This window comes from Perca flavescens, chromosome 1 (assembly GCF_004354835.1).
Source record: "Perca flavescens isolate YP-PL-M2 chromosome 1, PFLA_1.0, whole genome shotgun sequence".
Classification (NCBI taxonomy): Eukaryota; Metazoa; Chordata; class Actinopteri; order Perciformes; family Percidae; genus Perca; species Perca flavescens.
The window spans coordinates 42,893,644-42,911,143 of NC_041331.1; the positions used below are offsets into that span (position 1 = coordinate 42,893,644).

General features: G+C 39.6%; 1 protein-coding gene across 1 annotated transcript in view; it reads right to left on the reverse strand.

Annotated features, from left to right (window-relative positions):
• The window catches only part of znf395a (zinc finger protein 395a), a 40,260-nt gene that overhangs the window by 21,843 nt on the left and 917 nt on the right, over window positions 1-17,500 (reverse strand). The window contains exons 2-3 of the mRNA XM_028580148.1: window positions 15,982-16,115; window positions 3,421-3,597 (exon numbers count right to left, since the gene is read on the reverse strand). Coding sequence (XP_028435949.1) covers window positions 3,421-3,597; window positions 15,982-16,115 — 311 coding nt within the window. The remainder of the gene's footprint in view (window positions 1-3,420; window positions 3,598-15,981; window positions 16,116-17,500) is intronic.

Below are 17,500 nucleotides of genomic sequence, written 5' to 3' on the forward strand. Positions count from 1 at the left end.
GTTTCTTGGAAATGAGTAATTGAGCATGAATAAGCATAAAAAATGACTAATGGACTAAAGAAATCTTAGTCGACTAAGACCAAAATGACCGATTAGTCGACTAATCGACTAAGAGGTGGCAGCACTACTGCTAACAGGAACTTTTTTTAGTACCTGCTCAGTCGAGGTTCCAAGCGAGCTGAGGCGAGCCGAGAAGGTGACGTGAAACCCTGCAGGCTGCTGATTGGTCGGAAAGAATCGTCACTGATCACTGCATTGCTAGCGACAGACGGCATTTTTAAATAGTTTAGCCAGCGGTGCTTTTTTGATGCCGGAGGCTCCACACAGAGCTTTCTCCGTAGCATACAAGTGGCCTGATGGTTATACTGGTGCGCTGGTGTGTGTTGAGTCGCCGTGTGTGTGTGTGTGTGTGTGTGTGTGTGTGTGTGTGTGTGTGTGTGTGTGTGTGTGTGGGGAGCTGGTGAGCGTTGGAGAAGTGAGAGAGTGCCGGCGATTAGCTCGGCAGCGAGTAGTGACTCTAGAGCAGTGGTCGGCAACCTTAGGCACGCGTGCCACCATGTGCACGCGGGACCTTAACCAATGGCACGCTGGCAATATGTGTGCAAGAGAGTTATTGATGTGTTGAAATCATGGTTGAAATGCTGAAGCACTCTCTCATCCGCATGACAAATTACAACGTTCACAGTTGCCGACCTCATAGGTGCCGATAATACTGAGCACCCACGTGTGCCAGACTGCCAGTACATTTTTACATTATTTGAATATTAAACATTGCAGGTGGTGCTAAGTGGAGCGTCTGTCATAGTGTGATTGGTTATGGCGGTGGCATTGATTTATAATTTCTCACGAAGCTGATTAAACTTCTCATCTCCGGTCCTATCTGTGAGAAGTGGCGCTGTCCTGAGTTGAAAGATAGCTTCTACGGCGTGTGTGTTCGTGTCGGCCGCTGTCCATTTCCTGAGGTTCTGAAATGCAAACATTGTTGACTATTTTTTTTTTTTTTTTTTTTTTTTTTTTAAACTGTGTGCGCGTGTGAGCACCCACGGAGGAAAACATAAATCGGCGCCTGTGCGCGACCTGTTATTTACGGTAGTTTGATTGACTCATATCTCTGACTGGGAACAATACAGAGAGGATTACCGACGGCCGCTGGGGCAGATGAACTAACGCTGGTCTCGTCACTGTAAGGAGGCTCCAATTAAACCTTCGTGAGATAAAAGCCAAAACTTATCAGTGCACTCACCTGTGTAGACCGGCATCAACATGTAGAAAGCGATATTTCAATCTGCTCTGTCTGCTCAGTCCACTCTTGTCCACCGCGCTGTTTTACGCAAACACAGCTCTACTCTACTCTGCAAATAGCGAATTTTTACAAAACAAGCTAAAAGAAAAGCTGTCGGTTTGTAGTCTGTTTTTGTATCTTAGTTTGCAGGGATCTTGAAATTTGGACAAATTCTTATAAACTTAAGCTGTCTGAAGAAACCATCCTCTCCAGACCAAAACAAATACATGTGGCTACTTAATATGCACGTGAATGACGCAATCGTTATGTTCGTGTTCTTCATTCTTGATAATGATGCTGGTTGTGTTATTATTATTTTGCCACAGCATCGTTTCATTGAAAATGAGACATACAGGACCTGCTTATCAGTCCAGTCATCATTAAAGGAACACGTCGACTTATTGGGAATTTATCTTATTCACCGTAACCCCCAGAGTTAGACTAGTCTATACATACCCTTCTCATCTCCGTGCGTGCTGTAACGCTGTCTGACGGTTCCAGCATTAGCTTAGCTTAGCACAGATCCTGCAGGTGACTGGTTCCAACTAGCCTACTGCTCCCAATTGTGACAAAAGTGACAAAATAACTCCAACATGTTCCTATTTACATGTTGTGATTTTTAGAGTCTGGCGTGTACAAAAACAACGTAACATGAGACACAGCCATCTTCTAACAGTAAACAAACTGGGAACTATATTCTCAGACAGGCTTGCTGCGAGCATATCACTCCGCCCAAGTACTATATTCTTCCGCTTAAGAATATAGTTCCCGGTTTGTTTACAGTTAGAAGATGTCTGTGTCTCATGTTACGTTGTTTTTTGTACACGCTGTGACTCTATAAATCACAACATGTAAATAGGAACATGTTGGAGTTATTTTGTCACTTATTGGGAGCAGTAGGATTACTGGAACCATTCACCTGCAGGATCTGTGCTGGCCTGATGCCGCTGGAGCCGTCAGACAGCATTACAGCACGCACGGAGATGAGAAGGGTGTGTATGGACTAGTCTTACTCTGGGGGTTACGGTGAATAAGCTAAATTCCCAATAAGTCGGCGTGTTCCTTTAAAGCTGGGCTTTTCCACAACTTTTTGCTTCAGGCTCTTTGACAGTGATATTTTTGTCAGCCCATTTTCCACCAATCAGGACTGCATACTAAAACCATGTTTCCATAATAATAATATACAATAATAATAATTACAAGGTCCTGATTATTACAGATTCCCTGGATATTACATTTTGATGTGATTTCATAAAAAAAAATTATGTTAACATGGCACACTAATAAACAAGACATTTTGAAAAGGGCACATCATATCAAAAAGGTTGCCGATCCCTGCTCTAGAGTCATATAGTGAGAGAAACAAAGTGTCTCCTGACCATGGTGGGAAATCTGGAGCAGGAAAAGTTAACTATCTTGTTAATTTCATGTTGTAAATAATCAGGACTTTTAGTGTGTATAGAGCCAGCATATCTCCACCAGACTCCATGTAAATAATCAGGACTTTTAGCGTGTATAGAGCCAGCATATCTCCACCAGACTCCATGTAAATAATCAGGACTTTTAGCGTGTATAGAGCCAGCATATCTCCACCAGACTCCATGTAAATAATCAGGACTTTTAGCGTGTATAGAGCCAGCATATCTCCACCAGACTCCATGTAAATAATCAGGACTTTTAGCGTGTATAGAGCCAGCATATCTCCACCAGACTCCATGTAAATAATCAGGACTTTTAGCGTGTATAGAGCCAGCATATCTCCACCAGACTCCATGTAAATAATCAGGACTTTTAGCGTGTATAGAGCCAGCATATCTCCACCAGACTCCATGTAAATAATCAGGACTGTTAGCAGGTACTTTTTTTCGTAATGGAAAACCAAAAAAGGCGAGTAGAGTCGAGTCGAGGCGAGTAGGTACCATGTAATGGAAAAGCGCCATTACTCTTTAACTAAAAGGTCTATCTCTGTAGGGATCCATCCCATAATGTTGTCAGACACTTAGAATAATAATCTGTCAGCGGCAACAACAGAACTTTTAGTGGACTCTAACTGGCGGTGCACAATTGCCCGCTAACGTTACATTACACTTTGTTTCTCTCTACCGGAGATAACCTTTTAACCAGTTTCCTGCTCTCACCTTCAGCCCGGGGTGACCTTTGACTCTGCCGACGGCCTGTTGCCCTGCTGCCGTTGCCATGGTGACGGCGGTCTCACCCGTCTCCTGGCCCGGTCCCGCCGGAGGGCAGGAGGAGCTCCCCACCAACGCCCCAAAAGGAGAACGCTTCCCCAGACGTGTCTTTGGTAACATGTCTGTCTGAATGTGACACACAGAATTACCATCATCATGTTACCATTGCATAGAACTGCCTTGCACTGTATTCATATTTTAAAAGGTCCCATGACATGGTGCTCTTTAGATGCTGTTATATAGACCTTAGTGGTCCCCTAATACTGTATCTGAAGTCTCTTTTATATAGACCTTAGTGGTCCCCTAATACTGCATCTGAAGTCTCTTTTATATAGACCTTAGTGGTCCCTAATACTGTATCTGAAGTCTCTTTTATATAGACTTTAGTGGTCCCCTAATACTGCATCTGAAGTCTCTTTTATATATGCCTTAGTGGTCCCCTAATACTGTATCTGAAGTCTCTTTTATATAGACCTTAGTGGTCCCCTAATACTGTATCTGAAGTCTCTTATATATAGACCTTAGTGGTCCCTAATACTGTATCTGAAGTCTTTTTTATATAGACCTTAGTGGTCCCCTAATACTGCATCTGAAGTCTCTTTTATATAGGCCTTAGTGGTCCCCTAATACTGTATCTGAAGTCTCTTTTATATAGACCTTAGTGGTCCCCCAATACTGTATCTGAAGTCTCTTTTATATAGGCGTTAGTGGTCCCCTAATACTGTATCTGAAGTCTCTTTTATATAGACCTTAGTGGTCCCCTAATACTGTATCTGAAGTCTCTTTTATATAGACCTTAGTGGTCCCCTAATACTGTATCTGAAGTCTCTTTTATATAGACCTTAGTGGTCCCCTAATACTGTATCTGAAGTCTCTTTTATATAGACCTTAGTGGTCCCCTAATACTGTATCTGAAGTCTCTTTTACATAGACCTTAGTGGTCCCCTAATACTGTATCTGAAGTCTCTTTTACATAGACCTTAGTGGTCCCCTAATACTGTATCTGAAGTCTCTTATATAGACCTTAGTGGTCCCCTAATACTGTATCTGAAGTCTCTTTTATATAGACCTTAGTGGTCCCCTAATACTGTATCTGAAGTCTCTTTTATATAGACCTTAGTGGTCCCCTAATACTGTATCTGAAGTCTCTTTTATATAGGCCTTAGTGGTCCCCTAATACTGTATCTGAAGTCTCTTTTATATAGGCCTTAGTGGTCCCTCATATTAGTGGTCCCCCTTTATGGCCTCATAAGGAGAAGATTCCTGATTGGTCCATCTGAGCTTTCATTTTTTCAAAGGAAGAGCACGATACCCAGGGCTCAGTTTACACCTATCACCATTTCTAGCCACTGGGGGGCCATAGGCAGGCTGGGGGAACTCATATTAATGTTAAAAAAAACCTCAGAAAGTGACATTTAAATCTTAAATCTCAGACTATACTGATATTGCACTATTCCTTCCCTCTCTTCAATTGTTATTGTATATTTTTTGTAAAATTGTAAATGATATTGTATTGATATACTTAACAGTATTTTTATATTTCTTACTGTCCTTTCTGTTTTTATTCTTTATATGTTAAGTAAGTGTTGTATTTTGAGAGCAAAGACTAAGGAGTCAAATTCCTTGTTTGTTTATGCAAAACCTGGCCAATAAAGCTGATTCTTATTCTGAAAATCCTGTCTTATCCTGGGATAAGAAGAATTTAGCTATTTCAGTCCAGTTCAGACCAAAGATTCTGGACCAGACGATTATATATATATAATTTGTTGAGTCTAAATATGAACGTGGATAACGTTAGTGATAGCGAGAGGTTTGCTACAGTTACATTTCTATTGATGAATCAGCGAAAACACGTTTTTATTTCTCCGATTCACAGCTTTGTTCTAGGTGCTCCCTCGTCTTTAGTCAGTCCTTAGCTCGCTCCACCTTACCTGCTCGCGGGCACACGTTGAACCTCTGTTAACAGTTTATAACAGAATTCAAATGGATTAAGGATCATTTTATTGTAGCTGACTTTACCAGCTGACTTCTCTATTGGCTGTTGAAACAGGAGACATGTTGACATGTCATAGTAGGAAAAGCACAGGTGTATTCAAACCCATTAATGATGGCTGCATTCCACTTAGGAGAGACCCTGGTATTAAACCATTACTGATGGCTGCATTCCACTTAGGAGAGACCCTGGTATTAAACCATTACTGATGGCTGCATTCCACTTAGGAGAGACCCTGGTATTAAACCATTAATGATGGCTGCATTCCACTTAGGAGAGGTCCTGGTATTAAACCATTACTGATGGCTGCATTCCACTTAGGAGAGACCCTGGTATTAAACCATTACTGATGGCTGCATTCCACTTAGGAGAGACCCTGGTATTAAACCATTACTGATGGCTGCATTCCACTTAGGAGAGACCCTGGTATTAAACATTAATGATGGCTACATTCCACTTAGGAGAGACCCTGGTATTAAACCATTACTGATGGCTGCATTCCACTTAGGAGAGACCCTGGTATTAAACATTAATGATGGCTACATTCCACTTAGGAGAGACCCTGGTATTAAACATTAATGATGGCTACATTCCACTTAGGAGAGACCCTGGTATTAAACATTACTGATGGCTACATTCCACTTAGGAGAGACCCTGGTATTAAACATTAATGATGGCTGCATTCCACTTAGGAGAGACCCTGGTATTAAACCATTACTGATGGCTGCATTCCACTTAGGAGAGGTCCTGGTATTGTTCATGCTGACTCACTGAAATATCTTACTGGGACACTTGATGGAACTGAGCCATCGTTAAGGTTATCAATGTCAGCTGTGCTTTTCCTACTATGACAAGTCAACATGTCTGCTGTGAAGAAGGTCCACTGGCTGTTGAAACAGGAGATGTCTCTCACGTTCTCAAACCAGCCCTTTGGAGACTCGAACAGCTGAGTCGCAGCGACACCATCAGCTGTTCGAGTTGAGCTGAGACGGGCCGGTTCAGACCGATCTAAATCGGTCACGAATCTTTGGTCTAAACTGGGATTTAGAAGGATCATGGATAGTTTAAAGAAAGAGGATCTATATCGATCCAGCTAATATCCAACACAATACTTTCACCCAGGAAACAGGTGTTCATGTCCTGGAAGAAGTTAAGGAGAAAACACAAGACTTTCACCCAGGAAACAGGTGTTCATGTCTCTGGTGCTTCCACACACATACAAACTTTGAAATAATCCCTCCATGGTGTTGTGAGTGAGATCTGGTTTCTGAATGTGTCCTGCCTTCAGTCTCCTGGTGAGCTGGTCAAAATCTGCACGGCTTTCTACGGCACTAGCCGAGACGAGCTGGCTAACCGCAACCGTTAGCATGTTATCGTTCTCAATAGCAAAGCACTGCTCCAACACACACTAGTTCACCATTATCTCCAAAAGAACTACTTCCATGTGCTCCCTGGTTTAGAAGAAGTCTCCCAGCTGATCCTGCCTTGGAACTGACTGAAGTTGGAGAAACAGCCTTTCTTTTACTGTCTATGGAGCTAGCTGACATCTGATCTACGATCAGAGCTACTGAGCTTGCAAGTGATTGTGCAAGTGCAATCAAAGATAGTACAGAAGAAGAAAAGATGTCTCACTCTGTAGCTAAAACAGAGACCTGAAACACAGGGTGAAAAGAGGAGCTGCAGCAATGTGCAGTACCACTAAAATATGGTGTTTTTTTAAAATTAAACCATGTAAACCTATTCTGGTACAACCTTAAAATACAAATATGAACCTGAAAATGAGCAGAATACGGGCGCTTTAAAGTTATTACATGCTGTCTCAGCTAGCGGTTAGCCAAATTAGCTGTTATCTAAACTAACGTAGATTATACGCAGAGATTCTGTTGTTGCCGGACCCCGGAAAGCTCCGCAGCAACTCAGCACACAGTTATCCATTATCCATTTCTGGATAAAGACAATAAAACAGTAATCCAAAGGATAACATGCTAAAGTAAAATACTTATTTCCAGCACGGTCCTTGGTGTTTCACATGTAAAACAATATACAAAAAAGCAAACAAACCATTATGGAAAGACATACAACATGGAGGAGGAAGTTAAAAAAATATAAACATCACATAAAAAACAAACTAAATGAAAAACCAAAAAATAATATAAATGCTACACAAACTCAACAATTTATCAATAGATATTCACCTTGTTCCATAAAAACTGCTTTGCCTGTGTTTTAAAAATCCTTTGTGACTTAATATAGTGCGGGACAGGAAGTCAAGCACAGAAACAAAATAAAAATTTCAAAATAAAATCCAGCGTGCTCACGGAGGATCATATTTCCCTGCACTACTACACCTTGAAAACATGGCACAGAGCTGGTCCCCCTGTACTCCTCTGGATGGAAACTACCTGGTGGTGGTTTTGTGGTTCTATTCTACGTGAATTTGTGAGATCTCGTTGGGTCCTCGTGAGATCTCGTTGGGTCCTCGTGACTACTACGATTGGGTCATAACCACGAGACTTACTGTCACACAGTAGAGGAATTACCGTATAGTACAGGAGAAGCTCACAGGCAGTTTGGACTTCCATTATCTGTTTAGGTTTAATTGCTAATGTTAACTAGCATGTTAGTGATCAGTAATTACTAATGTTAACTAGCATGTTAGTGATCAATAATTACTAATGTTAACTAGCATGTTAGTGATCAGTAATTAGCCTGTGTCTATGTTATCTCCTTACATATACCTACACTCTCCGTCTCTGTAAGATTGGGAATGATTGAGATTTCTCTCTCACAGCTACCAGAAGACTTCACACTTTCAGACACGTTGCTCACGTCACATCTACGTCTTCAAGCTCAGTTGGAGGCTGCTCAGTAACACTCAGCCAGCACCGGGAAAGAGACTTCTGATATCCTCCACTGGTCTCAGACCAGAGACACGGGGTCTGGTGGTCCAGTTTATATATCCCTTGTGTGGTCCTTCGGGTCCTTGTGACCCAAAGGACAAAACAAGGGTTAATACAGCACCTTAGTGCTTGTTTGTACAACATTTTGGTCAGCTTAAACTGTGTTTAAATGTGCTCTAGAAACAAACTTTCTTACTTACTTTACAAGAGACAGGGTTTAGAGAGCAATTCTCAACAAAATAAACGGAAGTACATAACCCTTGTGTTGTCCTTTGGGTCCCGGTGACCCGAAGGACCACACAAGGGTTAAATACTGTCTATGGTATTGACGGACGGCAGAGCACGGAGCCGTTCTGCAACCGGAGTAAATTAGGGAGTTAGCCGTGGTCTTAAAACTCTTTATTTATGGATTTTTCCAGACGTCAATGGGAGAAATGATGGGAAATTTACTTCAAGAACCCAAGGTCTCTCTGAGGAGGGGCGGGACTGTCGAGCTCTATTGCCAACTGATGCAACTTGGTCTGTCATGAGTTCTGGGTTTAACTTTTGACTCAGATCAGATCTGAGTGAAATCACAGTGAGTCACCGGGCCACACTGTAATTTACAGTCAGGCTTCTTGTCTCATACAGATTGAAGGTTGTTTTTTCTTACAGTAGACGCCTTCCAAGGTAGCGCACGACATTGTGACGTCAAAATGAGGCAATATCCTGCCAGCTAGAGCTGGGCGATTTGTTTCCCTAAAAAAAAATCTGCGATTTTTTAATAAAAAAACTCTATTACGATTCGATTTGATTCCCCCCATCCATTTAAAACAAAATAACTGCAAACTGTAAATATATTTTAAAAATATATATTTATTGTATTTAATCAAAGTGCATCAACATAAACAAAATTGCAAAGGCAAACCCTTTCTCTGAGTGAAAAGTCACTGTGCAGTGTGCAACAAAGATTGTTAAACAAAGTTGGTTGGTCAAATCGATTCATATTTTCAAAATAACAAAAATATTTTTTAATCCAAATACAGTATAAATAATTTGGATGTTTAACAATCTTTGTTGCACACTGCACAGTGACTTTTCACTTAGAGAAAGGGTTTGCCTTTGCAATTTTGTTTATGTTGATGCACTTTGATTAAATACAATAAATATATATTTTTAAAATATATTTACAGATCACAGTTATTTTGTTTTAAATGGATGGGGGGGAGGGAATCGAATCGAAATTCAAGTTTTTTATTAAAAAAATTGCAGATTTTTTTAGGGAAACAAATCGCCCAGCTCTAGTTCTTTTATGGTGAATGAAAGCATCCATCCGACGAAGTAGCTCATCCAATCAGATCACAGCTTTGACGTCAATGCTGATGCCGGTTCTGCCATTGTTTACCTTTTTCTTCTTCTTCTTCTTCTTCTAGTCCGTAGAAAGAGCAACGTCGGTAGCCTTTGCTCATTAGCGCCACCAGGAGAAGACTGCAGCTAGTGTCGCCACCACCACCAGCGTTGGTTATAAATAGTCACGGAGATTTCATGACGTCACATATACGCGCGCCAGCTCGGGTGCGGTTACTGTAAAACACGCTTTAGGGTTGGGCATCGAGAACCGATTCCTATCCATCATCAATCACCAATCCACATTTTCTTCTCTAGATCCACTTTTTTGTCTCTAAATCCACATTTTCTTCTCTAAATCACTTTTTTTAGAATCTAAATCCACATATTTGTCTCTAAATCCACATTTTTTTGAATCTGAATCCACATTATCTTCTCTAAATCCACTTTTTTTATATTCTAAATCCACATATTTGTCTTTAAATCCACATTTTTAGAATCTAAATCCACTTTTTTTTGTCTCTAATTCCACATTTTCTTCTCTAAATCCACTTTTTTGTCTCTAAATCCACATTTTCTTCTCTAAATCACTTTTTTAGAATCTAAATCCACATATTTGTCTCTAAGTCCACATTTTTAGAAACTAAATCCACTTTTTTTGTCTCTAATTCCACATTTTTAGAATATAAATCCACTTTTTTAGTCTCTACTCCCCAACTCTGCGTTACATCTAATTTATTAATTACATCTATCTCAACTACATTCCAAGTCATTATGAATGAATGAATGAATGAATGAATGGTTTACGTCCAACAACATATAAAAGAATCATCAAAAAACTTAAAATACAAGACACCAGGTCTGCACAACATTTCTTTCTATTATCGCGATATCAAACGGCACAAGCTTTAGGGTTGGGCATCGAGAACCGATTCCTACATGGAATCGTTTTGGAGGATTTGGTTTCAAATCATGATCATGGGGTTCCAGATTCAACATGCACAAGTTTTGGTTTTCCGTAGCAGCCAGGGGCTTGTTGTGTTGCAGCCTTGGAGCACAGTAAGCGGCGCTCTAGCGAGGCTTTATTTAACATTGAAAAAGCCCCCGTCAAACTGCAACCCACCTTTGAATTTAAAATAAAACTTTCCTCTCATTTGTGAAATAATCATGTGACCTGTTTCACCTCCACCACCCAAAGAATCAGAATCGAGAATCGATGAGAACCGGAATCGAAAGGAAGAATCAGAATCGTTAAAATCCAAACGATGCCCAACCCTACGCACTTTAGACCAGTGTTTCTCAAATGGGGGTACGTGTACCCCTAGGGGTGTTTGTTTAATGTTTAATAGTAACGAGGCTGTTGTCCAGAACATTGTTCCTCTTCATGTAGAATTTAATTTTTTTCCTACCAAAAATGTGACATTTGTGTCTCCTTCTTTGGACCTATTCTATCCTTCCTTTCTACTGTTCTTCTACTACTACTACTACTACTACTACTACTACTTTTTACTAGTTTCTCGCTTTTTTTCCTTCTTATCTCACTGTTTTTGAAGTTTTTTAAACTATTTTGACCTATTCTTGCCTTCCTTCCTTCTTTTTCCAAGTTTTTGTCTCTTTTTCTCATCAGCATTTAAATGTTTTTTTCAGTTACAAGGCTGTTGTTTAGTATATCTATCGCTGACAGCACTGTACTGTTCCTGTTTATATATATATATATATATATATATATATATATATATATATATATATATATATATATATATATATATATATATATATATATACATATATATATATATATATATATATATATATATATATACACATACATACATACATACATACATACACACACACACACATTGTTTTCTACCGAAAATGATTAGCGCTGGTCAGGAGGTACTTGGCTTAAAGAAACAATTCAAAAGGCGTACAATATTCAAAAAAGTGTGAGAACCATTTACTATACAGGAGTGAGTTCAAATTCTCCCTTCTCGCCCAGCAGTGCATCACGCAGCAATGATCCTCCCTACCTCAAAGAGCTACTCACACCTAGGGCTGGGCAATATGGACCAAAAGTCATATCCCGATATATTTTGGCTGAATATCGATATACGATATATATCCCGATATTTTTTTTCCGCAAAGTGAGAGCAGTTCAGTCAAAGTCAAAGCCAAATATGACATGTCACAAGTAGTTTCATAGAAACCGGCTATTTCAGTGAACAGTTGCAAAATCAAATGAATAAATAATAAACAGGTTATATATATCTATACAAAATATCTTCACACTTAGATTTTTGATAAATAATCATCAGTAATGCGGATATAATGACTAAGTGGGTAAAGGCAAATAATAAAACAGCTAGAACAGTCTGGTAAGTTCAGTTCACTGTAATGCAGCCTTTAAAACCAGGAAAAGACACTTATGTCATATCACGATATCACGATATCCAAAATCTAAGACGATATCTAATCTCATATCACGATATCCAAAGTCTAAAACGATATCTAATCTCATATCACGATATCACGATATCCAAAACCTAAAACGATATCTAATCTCATATCACGATATCCAAAATCTAAGACGATATCTAATCTCATATCACGATATCCAAAGTCTAAAACGATATCTAATCTCATATCACGATATCACGATATCCAAAACCTAAGACGATATCTAATCTCATATCACGATATCCAAAATCTAAGACGATATCTAATCTCATATCACGATATCCAAAATCTAAGACGATATCTAATCTCATATCACGATATCCAAAATCTAAGACGATATCTAATCTCATATCACGATATCCAAAGTCTAAAACGATATCTAATCTCATATCACGATATCACGATATCCAAAATCTAAGACGATATCTAATCTCATATCACGATATCCAAAATCTAAGACGATATCTAATCTCATATCACGATATCACGATATCCAAAATCTAAGACGATATCTAATCTCATATCACGATATCCAAAATCTAAGACGATATCTAATCTCATATCACGATATCGATATAATATCTATATATCGCCCAGCCCTACTCGCACCACAGACCTCCCATCACGTAACCTCTGCTCCGAAAAACACGTGTCTGTGTGTGTGTCTGTGTGTGTGTATTTTTGTCTGTGTTGTGTGTGTGTGTGTGTGTGTGTGTGCGTGTGCATGTGTTTCTGTGTGTGTGTGTGTGTATTTGTGCGTGTGTTTGCATGTGGAGTTGTGCGTGCGTGTTTGTGCGTGTGTGTACGTGTGTGTGCATGTGTGTCTGTGTGTGTGTGTGTATTCGTGTGTCTGTGTGCATGTGGAGTTGTGTGTGCGTGTGTGTGTATGTGTACCTGTTTTACTATATTCGTGGGGTCCAAAAACCGGAGAATTCATTATACTTGTGGGGTCTGCACAGCCTTGTGGGGACCAAAATGCTGGTCCCCACGAGTTTAAAGGGCTGTTTGAGGGTTAAGACTTGGTTTTAGGATTAGGGTTAGAATTAGGTTATGGTTAGGGTGAGGGTAAGGGTTAAGGTTAGGCATTTAGTTGTGATGGTTAAGGTTAGGGTAAGGGTTAAGGTTAGGTATTTAGTTGTGATGGTTAAGGTTAGGGTAAGGATTAAGGTTAGACATTTAGTTGTGATGGTTAAGGTTAGGGTAAGGGTTAAGGTTAGGTATTTAGTTGTGATGGTTAAGGTTAGGGTAAGGGTTAAGGTTAGACATTTAGTTGTGATGGTTAAGGTTAGGGTAAGGGTTAAGGTTAGGCATTTAGTTGTGATGGTTAAGGTTAGGGTAAGGGGGTTAGACATTTAGTTGTGATGGTTAAGGTTAGGTTAGGCATTTAGTTGTGATGGTTGATGGTTAAGGTTAGGGTTGTGATGGTTAAGGTTAGGGTAAGGGGCTAGGGAATGCATTATGTCAATGATGGGTCCCCACAAAGATAGTAAAACAAACATGTATGTGTGCGTGTGTGTGTGTGTGTGCATGTGGAGTTGTGTGTGCGTGCATTTGGAGTTGTGTGTGCGTGCATTTGGAGTTGTGTGTGTGGGTCTGTAGTGTACATGCGCGTGTGTGTTTTTGTGTGTGTGTTTTTTGTGTGTGTGTGTGTGTGTGTGTGTGTGTGTGTGTGTGTGTTATAGTGTGTGTGTGTGTCTGTGTGTGTGTGTGTGTTTGTGTCTGTGTGTGTTATAGTGTGTGTGTGTGTGTGTGTGTCTGTGTGTGTGTGTGTGTGACAGTAACTGACAGAGTGGAGGATTAAAGTCGGAGCAGATGGGTCCAACTGTAAACCAATGTTTCTTCATCGCGCTGCATCTGTCTGCCAACAGTGATGATTATTACAACACCATTACTAAACTGCGTCACCATGGCAACATGATGAAACATGATGACACCCCCCTTGTCTCAAATTTTCTGTCTCTAAATCCACATTTTTATAATCTAAATCCACATATTTGTCTCTAAATCCACATTTTTAGAATCTAAATCTAAACTTTTTTGGTCTCTAAATCCACATTTTTAGAATCTAAATCCACATTTTTAGAATCTAAATCCACTTTTTGAGTCTCTAAATCCACTTTTTCAGTCTCTAAATCCACTTTTTTAGTCTCTAAATCCACATTTTTAGAATCTAAATCCACTTTTTTTTCTCTAAATCCACATTTTTAGAATCTAAATCCACATTTTTAGAATCTAAATTCCCATTTTTTGTCTCTAAATCCACTTATTTGTCTCTAAATCCACATTTTTAGAACCTAAATCCACATTTTGTTGTCTCTAAATGCACTTGTTTAGAATCTAAATCCACTTTTTTTTCTTTAAATCCACTTTTTTAGAATCTAAATCCACTTTTTTAGTCTCTAAATCCACATTTTTAGAATCTAAATCCACATTCTTTTCACTAAATCCACATTTTTAGAATCTAACTCCACTTCTTTTCTCTAAATCCACATATTTGTCTCTAAATCCACATTTTATAGAATCTGAATCCACATTTTTAGAATCTAAATCCACATTTTTAGTCTCTAAATCCACTTATTTGTCTCTAAATCCACATTTTTTGAACCTAAGTCCACATTTTGTTGTCTCTAAATGCACTTGTTTAGAATCTAAATCCACTTTTTTTTCTTTAAATCCACTTTTTTAGAATCTAAATCCACTTTTTTAGTCTCTAAATCCACATTTTTAGAATCTAAATCCACATTCTTTTCACTAAATCCACATTTTTAGAATCTAACTCCACTTCTTTTTCTCTAAATCCACATATTTGTCTCTAAATCCACATTTTATAGAATCTGAATCCACATTTTTAGAATCTAAATCCACATTTTTAGTCTCTAAATCCACTTATTTGTCTCTAAATCCACATTTTTTGAACCTAAATCCACATTTTGTTGTCTCTAAATGCACTTGTTTAGAATCTAAATCCACTTTTTTTTCTTTAAATCCACTTTTTTAGTCTCTAAATCCACATTTTTAGAATCTAAAACCACATTCTTTTCACTAAATCCACATTTTTAGAATCTAACTCCACTTCTTTTTCTCTAAATCCACATATTTGTCTCTAAATCCACATTTTTTAGAATCTGAATCCACATTTTTAGAATCTAAATTCACATTTTTAGTCTCTAAATCCACTTATCTGTCTCTAAATCCACATTTTTTGAATCTAAATCCACATTTTGTTGTCTCTAAATGCACTTGTTTATCCATCTCTGTGTTTAAATCCTTGCCCATGCCTTTAGTTTTGTGTGAAAGGTGCTTTTATTAATAAAGCTCGGCTGATTGAGTGACAGAAACACACCAGTGTGCACCGCTACTGTACAGACACACCCCTGTGTGTTTGCAGCTCTGAGCCAATCACATTCCTTCAGTGCTGAGCTCACACCCCCCCTCCATAAGAGTCCTCAATGAAACACACAAAAACAGACAACATATAACTCCAACTCGGAGCAGTTTGGAAAAAAAAAGACTTTTTAAGTTTCCAAACTCTGCACACGGCTCCACAGTCTGCACAACAACACTCAGGTTACAGGCACAAGAAAAGAGCAGCCCTGCCCCCAAAAAAAAAAAGCCCAAAGTGACTCAAAATGATTTATCCGACAACAATAATGTTGATTACTGGATAAAAACAGACAAACACAGTCCCACAGAGGAGCCAGGTTGTGCAGTAAAGTCTGCACGTTGTTCTGGTTGTTGTGGACTTTGAGTCCCTCCCAGACTTTTAAAGCCAGTGAAGAAGAAGAAGAAGAAGAAGAAGAGCCAGTCTGCGTCACACAAGGTGCCACGTACCTGCAGAGTCAGAGGCTCCAGCCCCAAAAAACCAGCCTTGTTCTTCCAGTGGGTCTGCCTGTGTTGCTGTGTCCACTGCTGTTCAATGGGAGCTGCTGAGTGTGAGTGCAGCAGGCTGCAGCCAGTCTCAACACCTTCAGGAGGGGGGGGAGAGAAAGAGAGGCACACAAGACACGGAGCGGATCACAAAACTGGGAGGGGCCGTTGTTCTGACTGACTGTGTGTGGAGCCTTCCAGAAAAATGCGTTTTTTTGTGATTGTTTCGGGCTAAAATCCTTGATTATGCGGCACGTTTTCTTAAAAAAATGCAATGGAATATGCGATATGATAATTCATGCAATTTTATGCGATGAAATTGCGGGAACTTGCAAAAACTGCAGTTTTTCACCCTGCTTTTCGATGATGTTCACGTCGCATAATTACATCACTTCATAACGTTCCCATGGCAACAGGGGAAAATGGCTGCTCTTGTGTGAAGTAAACGCAACATAGATTTTGTGCGCAAATCGGCAATTTATGCGGCAAAAGTGCGGCCTTAACGATGGTTCAGTTCCATCAAGTGTCCCAGTAAGATATTTCAGTGAGTCAGCATGAACAATACCAGGACCTCTCCTAAGTGGAATGCAGCCATCAGTAATGGTTTAATACCAGGGTCTCTCCTAAGTGGAATGCAGCCATCAGTAATGGTTTAATACCAGGACCTCTCCTAAGTGGAATGTAACCATCAGTAATGGTTTAATACCAGGATCTCTCCTAAGTGGAATGCAGCCATCATTAATGGGTTTGAATACACCTGTGCTTTTCCTACTATTACATGTCAACATGCCTGCTGTGAAAAAGGTCTATACATTAGACTACACCACTGCTCCTGGAAGTATGCACAGTTTGTGTGGTGTGTGTTGCTTAATAGGCTCGTTGGAGATGAGCCAGGTCTGCACCCAATGCATGCCAGTTAGATTTGTGTCAGCTACTCTTGTCTGAATAAAAACAACTGGAGACTTGTGTACAAGCTGATATATGGGTCTGATAACATTTTATTAATTCGGAATCAGACCTAACAGGATGTGAGTGTTTGTGTGACTTCCTGTTCAGCCTGAAGGCTGCTGGAAACCATAGACAGTATATATAATGGACCAATAGACCCCGTGTCTCTGGTCTGAGACCAGTGAAGGATATCAGAAGTCTCTTTCCCGGTGCTGGCTGAGTGTTACTGAGCAGCCTCCAACTGAGCTTGAAGACGTAGATGTGACGTGAGCAACCTGTCTGAAAGTGTGAAGTCTTCTGGTAGCTGTGAGAGAGAAATCTCAATCATTCCCAATCTTACAGAGACGGAGAGTGTAGGTATATGTAAGGAGATAACATAGACACAGGCTAATTACTGATCACTAACATGCTAGTTAACATTAGTAATTACTGATCACTAACATGCTAGTTAACATTAGTAATTAAACCTAAACAGCTAATAGAAGTCAAAACTGCCTGTGAGCTTCTCCTGTACTATACGGTAATTCCTCTACTG